The 13943-nt window shown below is 30.3% G+C and overlaps 1 protein-coding gene across 2 annotated transcripts in view; it reads right to left on the bottom strand.

Annotated features, from left to right (window-relative positions):
- Positions 1-13943, bottom strand: part of LOC148305065 (cathepsin B-like) — a 282331-nt gene that overhangs the window by 254360 nt on the left and 14028 nt on the right. Inside the window, exon 7 of one of the 2 annotated variants that reach the window (XM_088267270.1) lies at positions 10965-11330. The exons of the other annotated variant lie outside the window; for it this stretch is intronic. Coding sequence (XP_088123396.1) covers positions 11125-11330 — 206 coding nt within the window. The 3' untranslated portion in view covers positions 10965-11124. Of the gene's footprint in view, positions 1-10964; positions 11331-13943 lie in introns of those variants that run through there. 2 annotated transcript variants of the gene reach the window in all.

Raw genomic sequence — 13943 nt, 5'->3', positions numbered from 1 at the left:
AAGCTCGTTGTATATATAGTCGTAGTCGTACAGGAGAAAGTGACCAACCACCAAAACGTAAAACGTTCAGGAGGGCCATTTAAGTCACTTTTGCTTGGCGAGAAAATAAACACCAATGCAGTTAATAATAGTTGCAGTAAATAGTCAATATTCCTAGTTTAAAATTTGGGATTTTTTCAGGGCATAATTAAGCTAGTAAGGATATCAAATAGTCAATGATCACGTTTTGTAAAACAATGCACTTGGTCACTTTCTCCTGTATGACTACGTTATATATATATATATATATATATATATATATATTTATATATATATATATATATATATATATATATATATATATAAATATATATATATATATATATATATATATATATATATATATATATATATATATATATATATATATATATATATATATATATATATATATATATATATATATATATATATATATATATATATATATATATATTGTATATATATTTATATATATATATATATATATTTATATATATATATATATATATATATATATATATATATATATATATATATATATATATATATATATATATATATTATAATAATAATAAAAATAATAAATAATAAAACCCTTATCTGCACCCCGATGGTGCATAGGGCACTGCTTCATATAAACGCAGTGTTATCTCGATCGTTTACACATGAAGGAAAGGTGATCAGCCCTCCACTTCAGGTACCAGTCCAGGGTAATATTTATTCAATATTACAGTGAAAAAATCACTTATATTTATTTAACCCCTAGTGGGATTCGAACCCGGTACCTCCAGAACGGTAGTCAAGCATGCTGACCATTACACTACGGAGGCGGACGATCGTCATAGGCTGGTTTAAGTGATCACTTTACACACGTGTAACATTTACCCACGATTGACAACCGCACTACTTAAATTCTTGGAACTTCTAGATATATTGATCGAACTCTTCTCTGAGTTTCTCAAGCATGTGAATATAATCCAGGAATTCGGACTTCACATGCAAATCAAAGAGTTTCTGCTTAATAAAAAGCTTCCTTCATCCCACCAAAGACGTCTCTAGTGAAGCTATAGTAAAGTCAAACACTGTATTTCGAGTTGAATTGAAATAAATAAATAATGAAGCCTTTCAATTACTGTAAAAATATATTTCGTCAAATAAGAAGCGAATTGAATTGAGACAAAATAAAGAGTTCACGCATTCGTAGAAACTTGTGTGTAACAGACATCAATAGTAAGGTAGAAAAAAGGCAGTTGAGATAGTATGGGCACATATGACGCAGAGAGCCTGAACATATCGTGAACCAGGCAATCCCCATGGATCTTCCTCAAAAGACATCCAGAGGAGGACTAAAAAATTCATGGATGCTGCAAAACTATAACATGATTCGAAGACATAACCTAGGTGACGTTGTCCATGATAGACGGACCTATAACCTGAAGACAAGGAGAGCTGACTCCAACAGTCTACAAAGACGATAAGTTGGGATGGAGCCAGAAAGAAAAAGAAGAATTGGAAGTGAATTAAATTTTATCAGTATTCGCTATAATTATTTAGTAAATAAATGTAAACCTTATATTTTTATATTATTTTTTGACATTTCGTCAAAGATGAAAAAGAATATGGAAGTCTGGGCATTTACGGGGCTAACGACCGTCATAGGCTGGTTTAAGTGATCACTTTACACACGTGTAACCTTCACCAATTCTACCCATTATTGACAACCACACTACTCAGATTCTTGGAAGTTCTATATATATATGTATAAGAACCAATTTTGAAACATTGTTCTTGAATCACTAGAATTTCACAAGAGACATCTATTGGTGAGATGAAAATAAGCTTTTTTATTGAGCAGAAACTCTTTTATTAGTATGTGAGGTCTGAATCCTAGATTATAATCACACTCATGAGAAACGCCAGTAATTACCATTTTCTTTTTTATTATTTAAGTTTATAATTTGACCATATAATTTATTTACAACATTTTGAGTGTGTCCAAATTCACAAGATTTTAAGGACAAGTATTTGGACACACTCAAAATGTTGATTACATTTTTCATAGGTTTTCCTATCTCAAATCCAAGCATGAGCTATCGAATACGTTCGGCGACGCAGGGCGTCGCGCTGTCCTCGTTAGCGACACCCTATCATAACCGGAACTAGAAATGGAGCTTCCGGTTGATATATCCGGCACCGAGAGACACGTTCCGATATGAAAAGTCGCCAAAATGGGTCAAGTTAACTTGATATCAACATATTTACGCACGTGTCTACCATTTACATATGTGTTGTTGTTTCTTATAAATGAAATTACAACTGCAAAAAGTATCTAGAAGAGAAAATAAACATTTTTAATTAAAATTTCACTTACTAAATCTGGATTTTTCCAATAAGGAGTTTTTTTTGACCTAGATGAAGAAGAATATGGAAGTCTGGGCATTTACGGGACTTACCATTACTGTTATAGGCTGGTTCAAGTGATCACTTTACACACGTATAACATTCACCAATTCTACTCATGATTGTTAACCACACTACTCAAATTCTTGGGTAGTGTGTTTGTCAAAAACTTCTAATTATATTGATTAAATATATAATATAAAGCTTCTCTCATCTCATCAAAGATGTCTCCAGAGAAATTCTAGTTAAACAGTTTGTTTTGAAATTAAGGATAGATTTTACATGGTAATTAATATATAAATTAGCAGAGGACAGATATCCTGGCTCCGGAATAAACGAGATTGGACGGGGATCAGGACCGTCGGGATGCTGTTTAGAGCTGCCCAAGACAAGGACAATTACTCTCAAGTGATAGTCGACGTCAGGGGGCCTGACATGACACGCACAGAAGAAGAAGAACATTTTATATCAAGTCGATTAAAAATCGTTATTTATCATATAATTATTTATAATATATAAACTTTCATTTTTCCGTTTTATTATTTTTATGTTTTCATCAGCTTTGTGGAGCAACATGAAGATTTTAATAGAAAAATAATTCGCTCTTTTAATGTTTAAAAATATAATAAAATGTATTAAAAATAAATATCAAGCCAGTTATTGATTTTTTTATTGTGCAACTGATCTTTTTAGGTAAAACCTAAATGTTTTTTCTCCATTTGAAAAATATTTAGTATATTAAAAAAAATAATTAAAGAATACCGTTTCTTCAAAATGCAAAAACAACACTTTCTGCCCTATTGCGGGTATATATTAAGTTAAGTATATGCCGCTTTTGCTGGGATATAGAAAATTTTCAGGGCATTTTGATAACATGCACAACTGATAATTTACGATTTTTGATATACGACGTTGTTGAAAGAAGCGAGTGACTTGTGCAAGACCACTTTCAAGTTCATTAATGTAACCGCGACATTTTAATACGAGTATTATATTATTTCATTCATATTTGAAGTGAACTATCGATCGTTAGTTTACACCTAATATTTCTAGGTTATATGAGACATTGAACCCTTAAGGAATTCGAGAGGGTTCTTCTACTATATGGGAGAAAGTTTAAGAGAAATGTGACGTTGATGGATTGTCCTGTGGGTTTGAAGGGAAGACTCGAATAGTGACGTACTCACAAAAGAGAACTTTGTAAAGATACATGTAAATAAATGTATTGATTGGATTACTTAAAGTGTAATGTAATATTACAGCAATATTTAACCCCTTCAAATACAGTGTTTACGTATCGTAGTCGTACAGGAAAAAGTGAAAAAGTGACTAACAAAACGTAAAATGTTCAGGAGGGTCATTTAAGTCACGTTGGCTTGGCAAGAAAATAAACATCAATACAGTTAGTTTGTCAGTTTTGACAAGTCAATATATTATACTTCCAAGTTAAAAATCGCTTTGGGATTTTTTCAGGGTGATATTAAGCTAGTAAGATATCAAACCTAATAAGTTGCATAAGCTGTAGCTAGATTTCAGAGTCGCATGGACGTTAGGTATTTCAAAATTCACTTCTTGTAAAATTAATAAGTATATAATATTGAAACAAATATTTTTTCTCTTAATTTTAACTTTTTACCTTTCAATTTGTATTTTCTTTTCAAAAATATATTTTTATCTCGAAGATTTTTTTCCAAAACAAAAACGGTATTTAAAGAAAAATGTCAAATGTTAACTGGGTTTAATGAAAATTGAGCTGCAATTTATCGTAAATTGGGCGTCAATGTTGAAAATTGTATATTTGTATTATTGTAAGATTCCTTTTGAATGTGGGTTGAAATCTTGATAGACGTGGAATTTTGACAGCTGATACTGCCATCCGTTAAGAATTTATAAAGTGAAAGCTTTTCCCCCCTTTTGTGTCAATAAATATGGACAAAAGTTTGAATAAGTCCATCTCTCCCATTCAATGATTCGACCTGTATTTCTTCAGCAGTCAATTTTCGATATCTATTTTTTGTAAATGAAACATTTAAGTATTTTCAGTCTGCTATTTTTCCTGTAAAGGGATGATTTGTGGCCTCTAAGACTCGATTCAATCACTTTCCAATCACGTCCCTTAGAAATTCACCCTTACAATGAAGAGCTTAGCACCTTTGGTCGAACGGACAGATTTATACGTTGTTTTTCAAAGATGCTTAAATAATGTTTGCGTCTAACAAAAAAGATAAAAGAAACACCCTGTATTGTGAAGGAAAAAGTGGTATTTTGAAACTAATCAACTAACCGTCACGCAGCTTCCCCGCACGGATAAGCAGAGACAATAGAACGCAACACCACTCATTCTTAGCAGGCATTTTTACTTATTTCTATATTCATGCATCTCCTTATATATATATATAAATATATATATATATATATATATATATATATATATATATATATATATATATATATATATATATATATATATATATATATATATATATATATATATATTTATATATATAAATATATATATATATATATATATATATATATATATATATATATATATATATATATATATATATATATATATATATATATATATATATATATTTATATATAATATTCCTGACTACTTTCAAGCATTAGAAATACTTGATTATGCAATTTTTTTACCGCTCTTCCTTTGCTTTTTCATATATTTTGAGATGTTAAAAAATATCATCAATATTAGGTCTACAAGATAAAAAAGTTTAAGAACCAATGGGTTTGAAGAAGATGAAGATTTTACGAGACTGTAGTGACCACTTTTCTCTTGTATACAGGACACATTTTTTCCAACGCGGCTTTTTTACACCTGAAAATGTAATATTACCCATTTCTTTAAGACGTTTGATAAATCGCTCACTCATTTCAACAACGTCATATATCAAAAATCGTCAATTTTTAGTTGTGCATGTTTTCGGAATGGCCAGAAAATGTACTATATCCCAGCAAAAGCGGCATATTTTTAACTTGATATTTACCCGCTACAGAGCAGAAAGTGTTGTTTTTGCATTTTGAAGAAAAGTATAGTTTAATAATTTTTTAAAATATACTAAATATTTTTCAAATGGAGAAAAAACCTTCAGGTTTTATCTAAAAAGATGCGTTGCACAGTAAAAAGTTCAATAAGTGGCTTGATATTTATTTTTAAAACATTTTATTGTTTTCATAAACATTAAAAACGATCTCCTGAAAAATCAAGTTTTTTTTATATATGACGTTGTTGAAAGGAATGAGCGAAATGTAAAATTAGAAATATTTGTCAAGATTCATTTTAAGGCTTTTTTGAGAGATAAAATGGGAGGAATTGAGGGGAAAACAAACAATTGTGCGTTTGTATTTGAAGAAAACACAATTTTCTCCATTTATTCTAGAAATAAAATTCTACACTCCCAAAATTGTATTACTTCGGCTTCAGCGATTCCTAATCACCATTAACGCTTTCTTTCTTATCATTTCTTCCCTCGCATCTCCTATTCAGAACACAATTCCTTTATTTTATTTCACTGAAGCTCAAATAATGTAAAAATGTTTCAATTGTTTTTATTTTTTCGTGTTTTTATATTTTTGTAAAGTGTCCATTTCAATAATAAAATTAAATATACTTGTTTTTTAAACTCTTCCACTCGAGTGTTGTCTTTTGCTACGACTAGTTTTGGAAGCTACAGTTGCTTCCATCTATGTAAATTTAAAATATTGTTTACAACATTTTGAGTGTGTCCAAATACTTGTTCACAAAATCTGGATTATCTATAACAGGAGTTATTTTCATATTATTTTTTTAACATCTCATCAAAGATGATGAAGAATATGGAAGTCTGGGCGTTTACGGGGCTGACAACCGTCATAGGCTGGTTTAAGTGATCACTTTACACACGGGTCACATTTACCAATTCTACCCATTATTGACAACCACACTACTCAAATTCTTGGAAGTTCTGTATATATGAACCAATTTAGAAACCTTGTTCTTGAATCACTAGAACTTCACTATAGACATCTATTGGTGAGATATAAAGAAGCTTTTTACCAAGCAGAAACTCTTATATGAAAATAACTCCTGTAATTGGAGATAATCCAGATTTTGTGAACAAGTATTTGGACACACTCAAAATGTTGTTAAAATATTGTCATAAAAAACGTAATACGTTTAAGAGAAATTGAATATTATGTTTTTTTTTTGAGGTCAAGGGATCTTGCATCCCTTATGTCACTGCGACCATCTTAGGTCTATTAAGACAACATTCACCATTCTACCCATGATTGACGTCCACACTTTACAACATTTTTAGTGTGTCCAAATACTTATGATCCAATTTCGACACGTTGTTATTGAATCACCAGAGCTTCACTAGAGACATCTGTTGGTGAGATGATCATTTCTTCTTCATCTTTGATGAGATGTCAAAAAATAATATGAAAAATAACTCCTATAATTGAAGATAATCCAGATTTGCGAGCAAGTATTTGGACACACTCAAAATGTTGTAAATTTTTTATCTATATTGAGATGTCAAAATTTCAACACACTTTGCATTTATGTAAATTGATGGCTAGCAAATCGAGAACTGTTAACTAAATTTGTTAAGAAATTCAGGTTAAATCGATCGCCGTGTTAAGTAATTCCAAGGTTTATCATTAACCCATCGTTAGTGGAAACGTAAATGAAGTAGCGCTTTGTCACAGTGCTCCTGACAGACACGACTTGGGTAAGGGGTTGAAATTGTAGTTCGTTCAATAAATATCATCGCAAATGCCAGGAACCCTCCCTGTCTCCAGTAGGGAACCTTCCGACTTTCACTGGTCGACTTAACATAGGTATTTAATACAAAATAATTATATTTCTAAAATAAATATTTGACGCATTAAAGTTGCGATTATTCATTAAAATTTTTAAAGAAATAACTCACTTCTAAAATCAGTCATTATGTTATACTCAATATTTTTAATATTTATGGCATTTACTTTGTGCTAAGTCATTTATATATATATATATATATATATATATATATATATATATATATATATAAATCCCTTACCGCACCCCAATGGTGCATAGGGCACTGCTTCATATAAACGCAGTGTTATCTTGATCGATTACACATGAAGGAAAGGTGATCAGCCCTCCACTTCAGGTACCAGTCCAGTGTAATATTGAAAAAATATTAGAGTGAAAAAATCACTTATATTTATTAAACCCCCCTGGAAATCGAACCCGGGACCTCCAGAACGGTAGGCGAACATGCTGACCATTACACTACGGAGGCGGAAGTCATTTAGTCATTTTTACTTATTATTTTTTTTTTAAATGTTAATGTGCATGTTTAACCTCGGCTCGTAACGCATGTTTGTGCTAAAACCTTTAGTGCATGTTGGTCTTCGGGTCGACCAAAAATCGTGTGTTAAACATTTTGTGTAGTTTTAAGTGTGTAAATAGTGCTATGGTAGTGAAGGGTAGTATTGTTTGCATGCTGTGTTAGTGATTGTCCTGACGAAGAGACGGGTACGTCTCGAAACCGGTAGACATAAAAATGTCGGTGAGTGGTTACATACTAATATTATTAAAAAATTTGTAAAAAAAATAAATAAGTAATTATCTTACTATAAAGTCGACCGGTTTCGACGCATACAGATTCATCCTCAAGACTAACTAAAAGGAAACATTTTTAAATCGGCTTTTTAATACATAAAAAAATAAAATTTTAATTAATAATTGGAGCACTTAAGTTGTAAATATACCTATTTAAAAAAAAACTTTAATTTAAAATCAGTACCTATATATCTTATTATAACGTCAACCGTATTCGATGTAAACAGTTTGATCCTCAAGACTTATTAATAGTTTAATCTATTAACTTCTAAAAAATGGCTACATAAAAGTTAAATAAAAAAATGTAAATCAATATTTGAATCACTTAGGTTGATTATCCATTTAAATTTTTTAAATATTACTTTGTCATAAAATTAGTACATATCTTATTATAACGTCAACCGGTTTCGACGCAAACAGCATAATCCTCAAGACTAATTTATAATTTATACTATCAACGTCTAAAAATTGGTTATTTGATACGTTAAATGATAAAATTTTAATTAATATTTGAAGCACTTAAGTTATGATTATCCGTTTAATTTTTTTAAATATTACTTTGTTATAAAATTAGTACATATCTTATTATATCGTCTACTGGTTTCGACGCGTACAGTTTCATCCTCAAGAATATTTGAAGCATTTACGTTGCATAAATTCAGAATATTTTTTTATTATAACTTCATCGTAACGTCGACCATATTCGACGCTATCAACATTTAAAAAATGTTTGTCCAAAACATTAAAATGGAACTTTTATTAATATTTGTAGCACTAACTTTGTGATTATCTATTTAAAAAACCATGGTATAAAATCAGTATTTATCTTATCATAATTTAATTATAACGTCAACCGGTTTCGGCGAAAACAGCTTCTTCCTCAAGACCAATTAAAACATAATACTATCTATCAGTGGCGTGCCTAGGGTTCACCATTAAGGCAAGCCCATTATTTTTCACATTCGTTAATACATGATGTACCTATAATTTCTTCTCCTCATATTATTCCCAGTATAGTAAGCACCCAGAAAGTATTATAAATATAAACATTCTATTGTAATCATTGTCAAAATATGCTAACATGTAACTTTTGTAAGGTAAAGCCATCACCTTGAAATTAAGAAAATGTTCACCATAATAAAATAGCTTCCTCAGATATTAACCATAACCAATAAGTACCATCACCATATAATGGCATGCATATAGTTTGATAATCATGTAAGCGCGCCATAATTTAAAAATAGTCATAAATTAAATACATTTTTTTAATCATTTGGTCTAGATTTAGTCATTTTTATTTGGAGTTGTTAGGCAAGCCGGGCTTTTGGGCTTCTAGGGAAGTACCGCCACTGCTATCTATCTACTTTTGAAAATATAATTCCTTTCTTCGTCTGGTAAAATAGTTGATTTTTTTACATATACGTTTTATCAAAATTCGTCGTACTAATATTATAATCTTGATAATACCAAAAAAAATATGTAAACAATCGCATGAAAATATTAAATAAATGGGTTTCTTCATAGGAAGCATAAAAACCAGCACACTTTTTCATAAACGAAATGTATTTGCTAACTATGTAAAATATTAAAAGGAAAAAAGTTCCGACTTGAAAGACAAAATACAATTATGAATGAAAGTTTCACGGAATGACGGTAATAAGAGAAAATAAGAGAAATTTTCATTTCAAAGTAATTTTAAAGGCTTGGATTATGAAGAAATAATATTAATATCATTATCCTTATCTTTAATCTAATTTCATTTATCATTCTTGTACAATAAAACGTCTGGGTACATCATTCTGACCGCTTACAGAAAAAGCGGCACATCTCAAAATTACCGTTTAAAAGATATTTGCATATGTGAACGCGAAAAGATATTGCTGTTTTTCATATTTTTGTCACAGAGTCATAAAGATATTACATATATAACATTATAAGAAATTGTGTTAATTATGACTGTATGAGCCCAATGAGGAAAGGACTGGCGCTGGAAAGGTCTTCTAGGTGGAACAAGAGGCCCTAGGACACAGAAGGGTGGGAAGTAAAAAAAATATTTTTATTCATCTTCCTTCATTGTGAGAATATTTTCAAGGAGGTTCCATATCAAAAATCTTGAGAATCTATGTATTAGATGAATATTACAGAGGTAAAGTGCTTTTATATCAAAGCTCATAAAATAATGTATCAAGTCTTTAAATATCTCAACATCGATCGAGAAGTCTATTGATGTCTGGAATATGGAGAATCCAGGGCAATTACAAGACTAACGACATATCATTGGCTGATTAAGTGATAATTTTATCACTGTACAACATTCACCATACTATCTATGATTGACAACTACATTACTGAAATTTCATAAAGTTGTATATATACAGGGTATCCCACAATCCGACGTATTCCTTTTAAGGGGTGTAAGGCCAGCTTATGACTCACCAAAAAATGAAAATGTGACCTCAGTAAAAGTGTCTTACATTTCCAGATATTTCCACTTTTATGAATTTTCTGAACATTATTTTAACCTTTTAAGGTCATCTTTTCATTTTATAGTGAATCAAAAGCTGGCCTAACACCCCTTAAAAGGAATATGGGACGACCTGTATATATATATATATATATATATATATATATATATATATATATATATATATATATATATATATATATATATATATATATATATATATGTATACACACACACATATACACATACACATACATATATATATACAAAATTAATACATGTACTTGTAAAAACCCTATAAATGCCAAACTGTCATTTCGAAATAATTCTTCATCTTTGTTGAGACATCAATAAATATCTTGATATGAATAACACCTGAGTGAAGTAAATCCAAGAAAAAAATGGACAAATTCAATATAATATAACATGTAAATGAATATATAATATATTTAAAATTAATTTATTTTTTTGAGACAAATAGAACATTGGAAACAGTAAATATTTGATAAAAAATACACATGAAAAAATACGAGAATTTTTATATTTTTCCTTTAATTCGAGGAAAAAATTTTGCCTTAGTATTTATGACGTTTTGATGACTTCTCATCGTCCAATTTTGTTAATATTTATGACGTTTTAAAGACTTCTTATCGTCCAATTTGGGAAGACCAGCATTGATGGAACTCTCTATTCCGCAATGGTCTTCTCCCCTGAGAATCTTGAAGAAGCCATTATCACCCCAATCGCTGTTCCAAGAGTTAGCAGCCAGCCAGTAAGGGGTGTCGTTTTCAACCCCCCAACCGATAATCTTTATAGCATGTCCACCTAAAAATAAACGTAAATTGCTGATAAATTATTCACAACAAGGTTTTCATATTTAATCATATAAATTTAAAATAATATTATACTGAATTTTGGAGTATTCATTCCTGTCAATTGAAATGCACTATTCCTTTATGTCTTTGTACATTTTCCAAGATGACTCTGTACCGTGTCGCCGAGAAAAAATTGTAAGTTTTATTTTTTCTGATATTGTAATACATAATGTTCAATTTTTTTTAAAATTAAACACAATCAAAATAATTTTTAAGTCAAAGAATATATAAAAATTCATGGAATTCCAACACTTTTGATTGGCCCCAAAATAGTCCTGCTTTGATCCCTATCGAGAACTTTTGACATAAAATGGCAAAAGAATTAAATAAACTGAAGCTTTCGTGAAAGGAAAACCTTAAAAACATCATCGGAAAAGTTTGGTTTGTAAATTTTTCCCAAGACTACACACAATTTTTAGTAAAATCTATGCATAAACGTATTAAAACAGTAATTAAAAAAAAGGGGAAAAAACAAAGCACTGTTTTTGTTGGTTTTTGATAATTGCTAGTGTTGTAATTTTATTCTAAATAAATATGTGGTTTTTTAAATTATATGACCATTTTTTAAATAAATTTTGTGTAAATTAATTAAAAAACTACAAATCATTTTTTTTGTTACTAAATAGGCATTTTTGGTATATAATCTTTAAACAGTGTTGTTTAATAATTTGGACTGATAAGCCAGCAAGAAATCACAACAAAAAATATTATTAAAAAAAACTGACATTTTCAGTGGTAAATATTTCAGTGCTCGCTACTGTGTATTTGTATTTATATTTAAATCCGTCTCAAAAACAACACCAAGAAAAGAAGAAACAGAAGATGTCTTTAATAATGTCTGAGCCAGTATTTTTATTTATTTTAAATGCTCAGCAGCTGTGATCACCGTACGTCAACAAACTGTATTACAAACAACTGATAAGTTGGACGATTTGTTTACTTTTGCAATAAAAAAAAACATAAAAATATATTTTAGATTACAAATAATCATTTATTAACTAACTAACTAATTATCTCGCCACTTCCCCACGGGGATAGGCAGAGAGAATAGAACGCCATACCAATCTGTCTTTGCTAATGTTATATGGTATGTTGGTGGAAGATGGCTCGTAAAATATGGTTTATTCTTTGACTTTTGTTTATTCTATATATATCGCTGACTCCTTTCAAGAACGTCATAAATAAAAAACTTGATTTTTCAGGAGAACGTTTTTAAAGTTTAAAAATATAGTACAATGTATTAAAAATAAATATCAAGCCACTTACTGAACTTTTTACTGTGCAACAGATCTTTTTAGGTAAAACCTGAAGGTTTTTTCTCCATTTAAAAAATATTTTGTTTATTTAGAAAAATAATTAAACAACACATTTTCTTAAAAATGCAAAAACAACACTTTCTGCTCTATAGCGGGTAAAAATTCAGTTAAAAATATGCCTTTTTTGCTGAGATATAATACATTTTCTGGGCATTCCGAAAACATGCACAACTGAAAATTGACAATTTTTGATTTATAACGTTCTTGAAAGGAGTGAGCGATATAAGTTATTAGGAAACTAAGTGAGTGACTACTTTCTAGGTGAGACTAATCTAGAATGAGCTTGTCAGACTATGCGGGTATGACCATGATTGCTGCGGCTATGTTGTTATCACTAATATGTCAACAACATAATCGCATTCCTGAAAGCCAACAATCTTCGAGTATTCCACATTTATGCATCTCCTCATACACGCCCGCCGATTAATTCGACTCCTGACCTACACACTTTCAAGTATTTGCAATACCTGATCATGCCAAGTATTCCTCGGTCTTCCTCTGCTTCTATACCCACCCCACTAGCCTCATCAATTTATTTTACTATTCTTCACTCATTCAATCCACATGCCCAAATCACCTCAACACACCTTCCTAATGTGATATTTTGTATTATTTATAGAATACATTTTGGATTGAGTGATTACACGGAAATCCTTTTAAAGATATAATACAGGGGTTCCCAATCTTTTTCAGCCCGCGGCGCACTTCCAAGTTTAGTATTTTGTCACTGCGCCTCACGTTAGAAATTTGGAATAGATAATGTGACCAAATATATATGTATATATATATATATATATATATATATATATATATATATATATATATATATATATATATATATATATATATATATATATATATATATATTGTAGTCGAAAGAAATAGGTACCTACCTACAATAATAGAAGTTGGGTAGAAATATGCTAGCTCTCAAAATGGAAATTGTTGCTTTACAGGTACCCGTGAATATTTGTGTTTTCGGATAATGATAAGAGGATCGACTCACGGCGCCCCTCTTGACTTTCTACGGCGCACCAGGGCGCCGCGGCGCACACTGTGGGAACCCCTGATATAATGCATGATTCACGCCATACGCAAACAACTAATGGAATCCATTAAACAATCAATCGAACCAATTAACTAAGACTTGGTACGTAAGATGGTGATTAATCTCTTCGGCTCATCAAAACAATAGAAATATCTAGAAACGTAACAACAATGGGAAGAAACATGTGTTCATAATAACG

This window comes from Brachycentrus maculatus, unplaced genomic scaffold, assembly GCF_059751285.1.
Source record: "Brachycentrus maculatus isolate JH-2025_06_01 unplaced genomic scaffold, ASM5975128v1 h1tg000287l, whole genome shotgun sequence".
NCBI lineage: Eukaryota > Metazoa > Arthropoda > Insecta > Trichoptera > Brachycentridae > Brachycentrus > Brachycentrus maculatus.
This window is presented reverse-complemented; position numbering and strand designations above follow the sequence as displayed.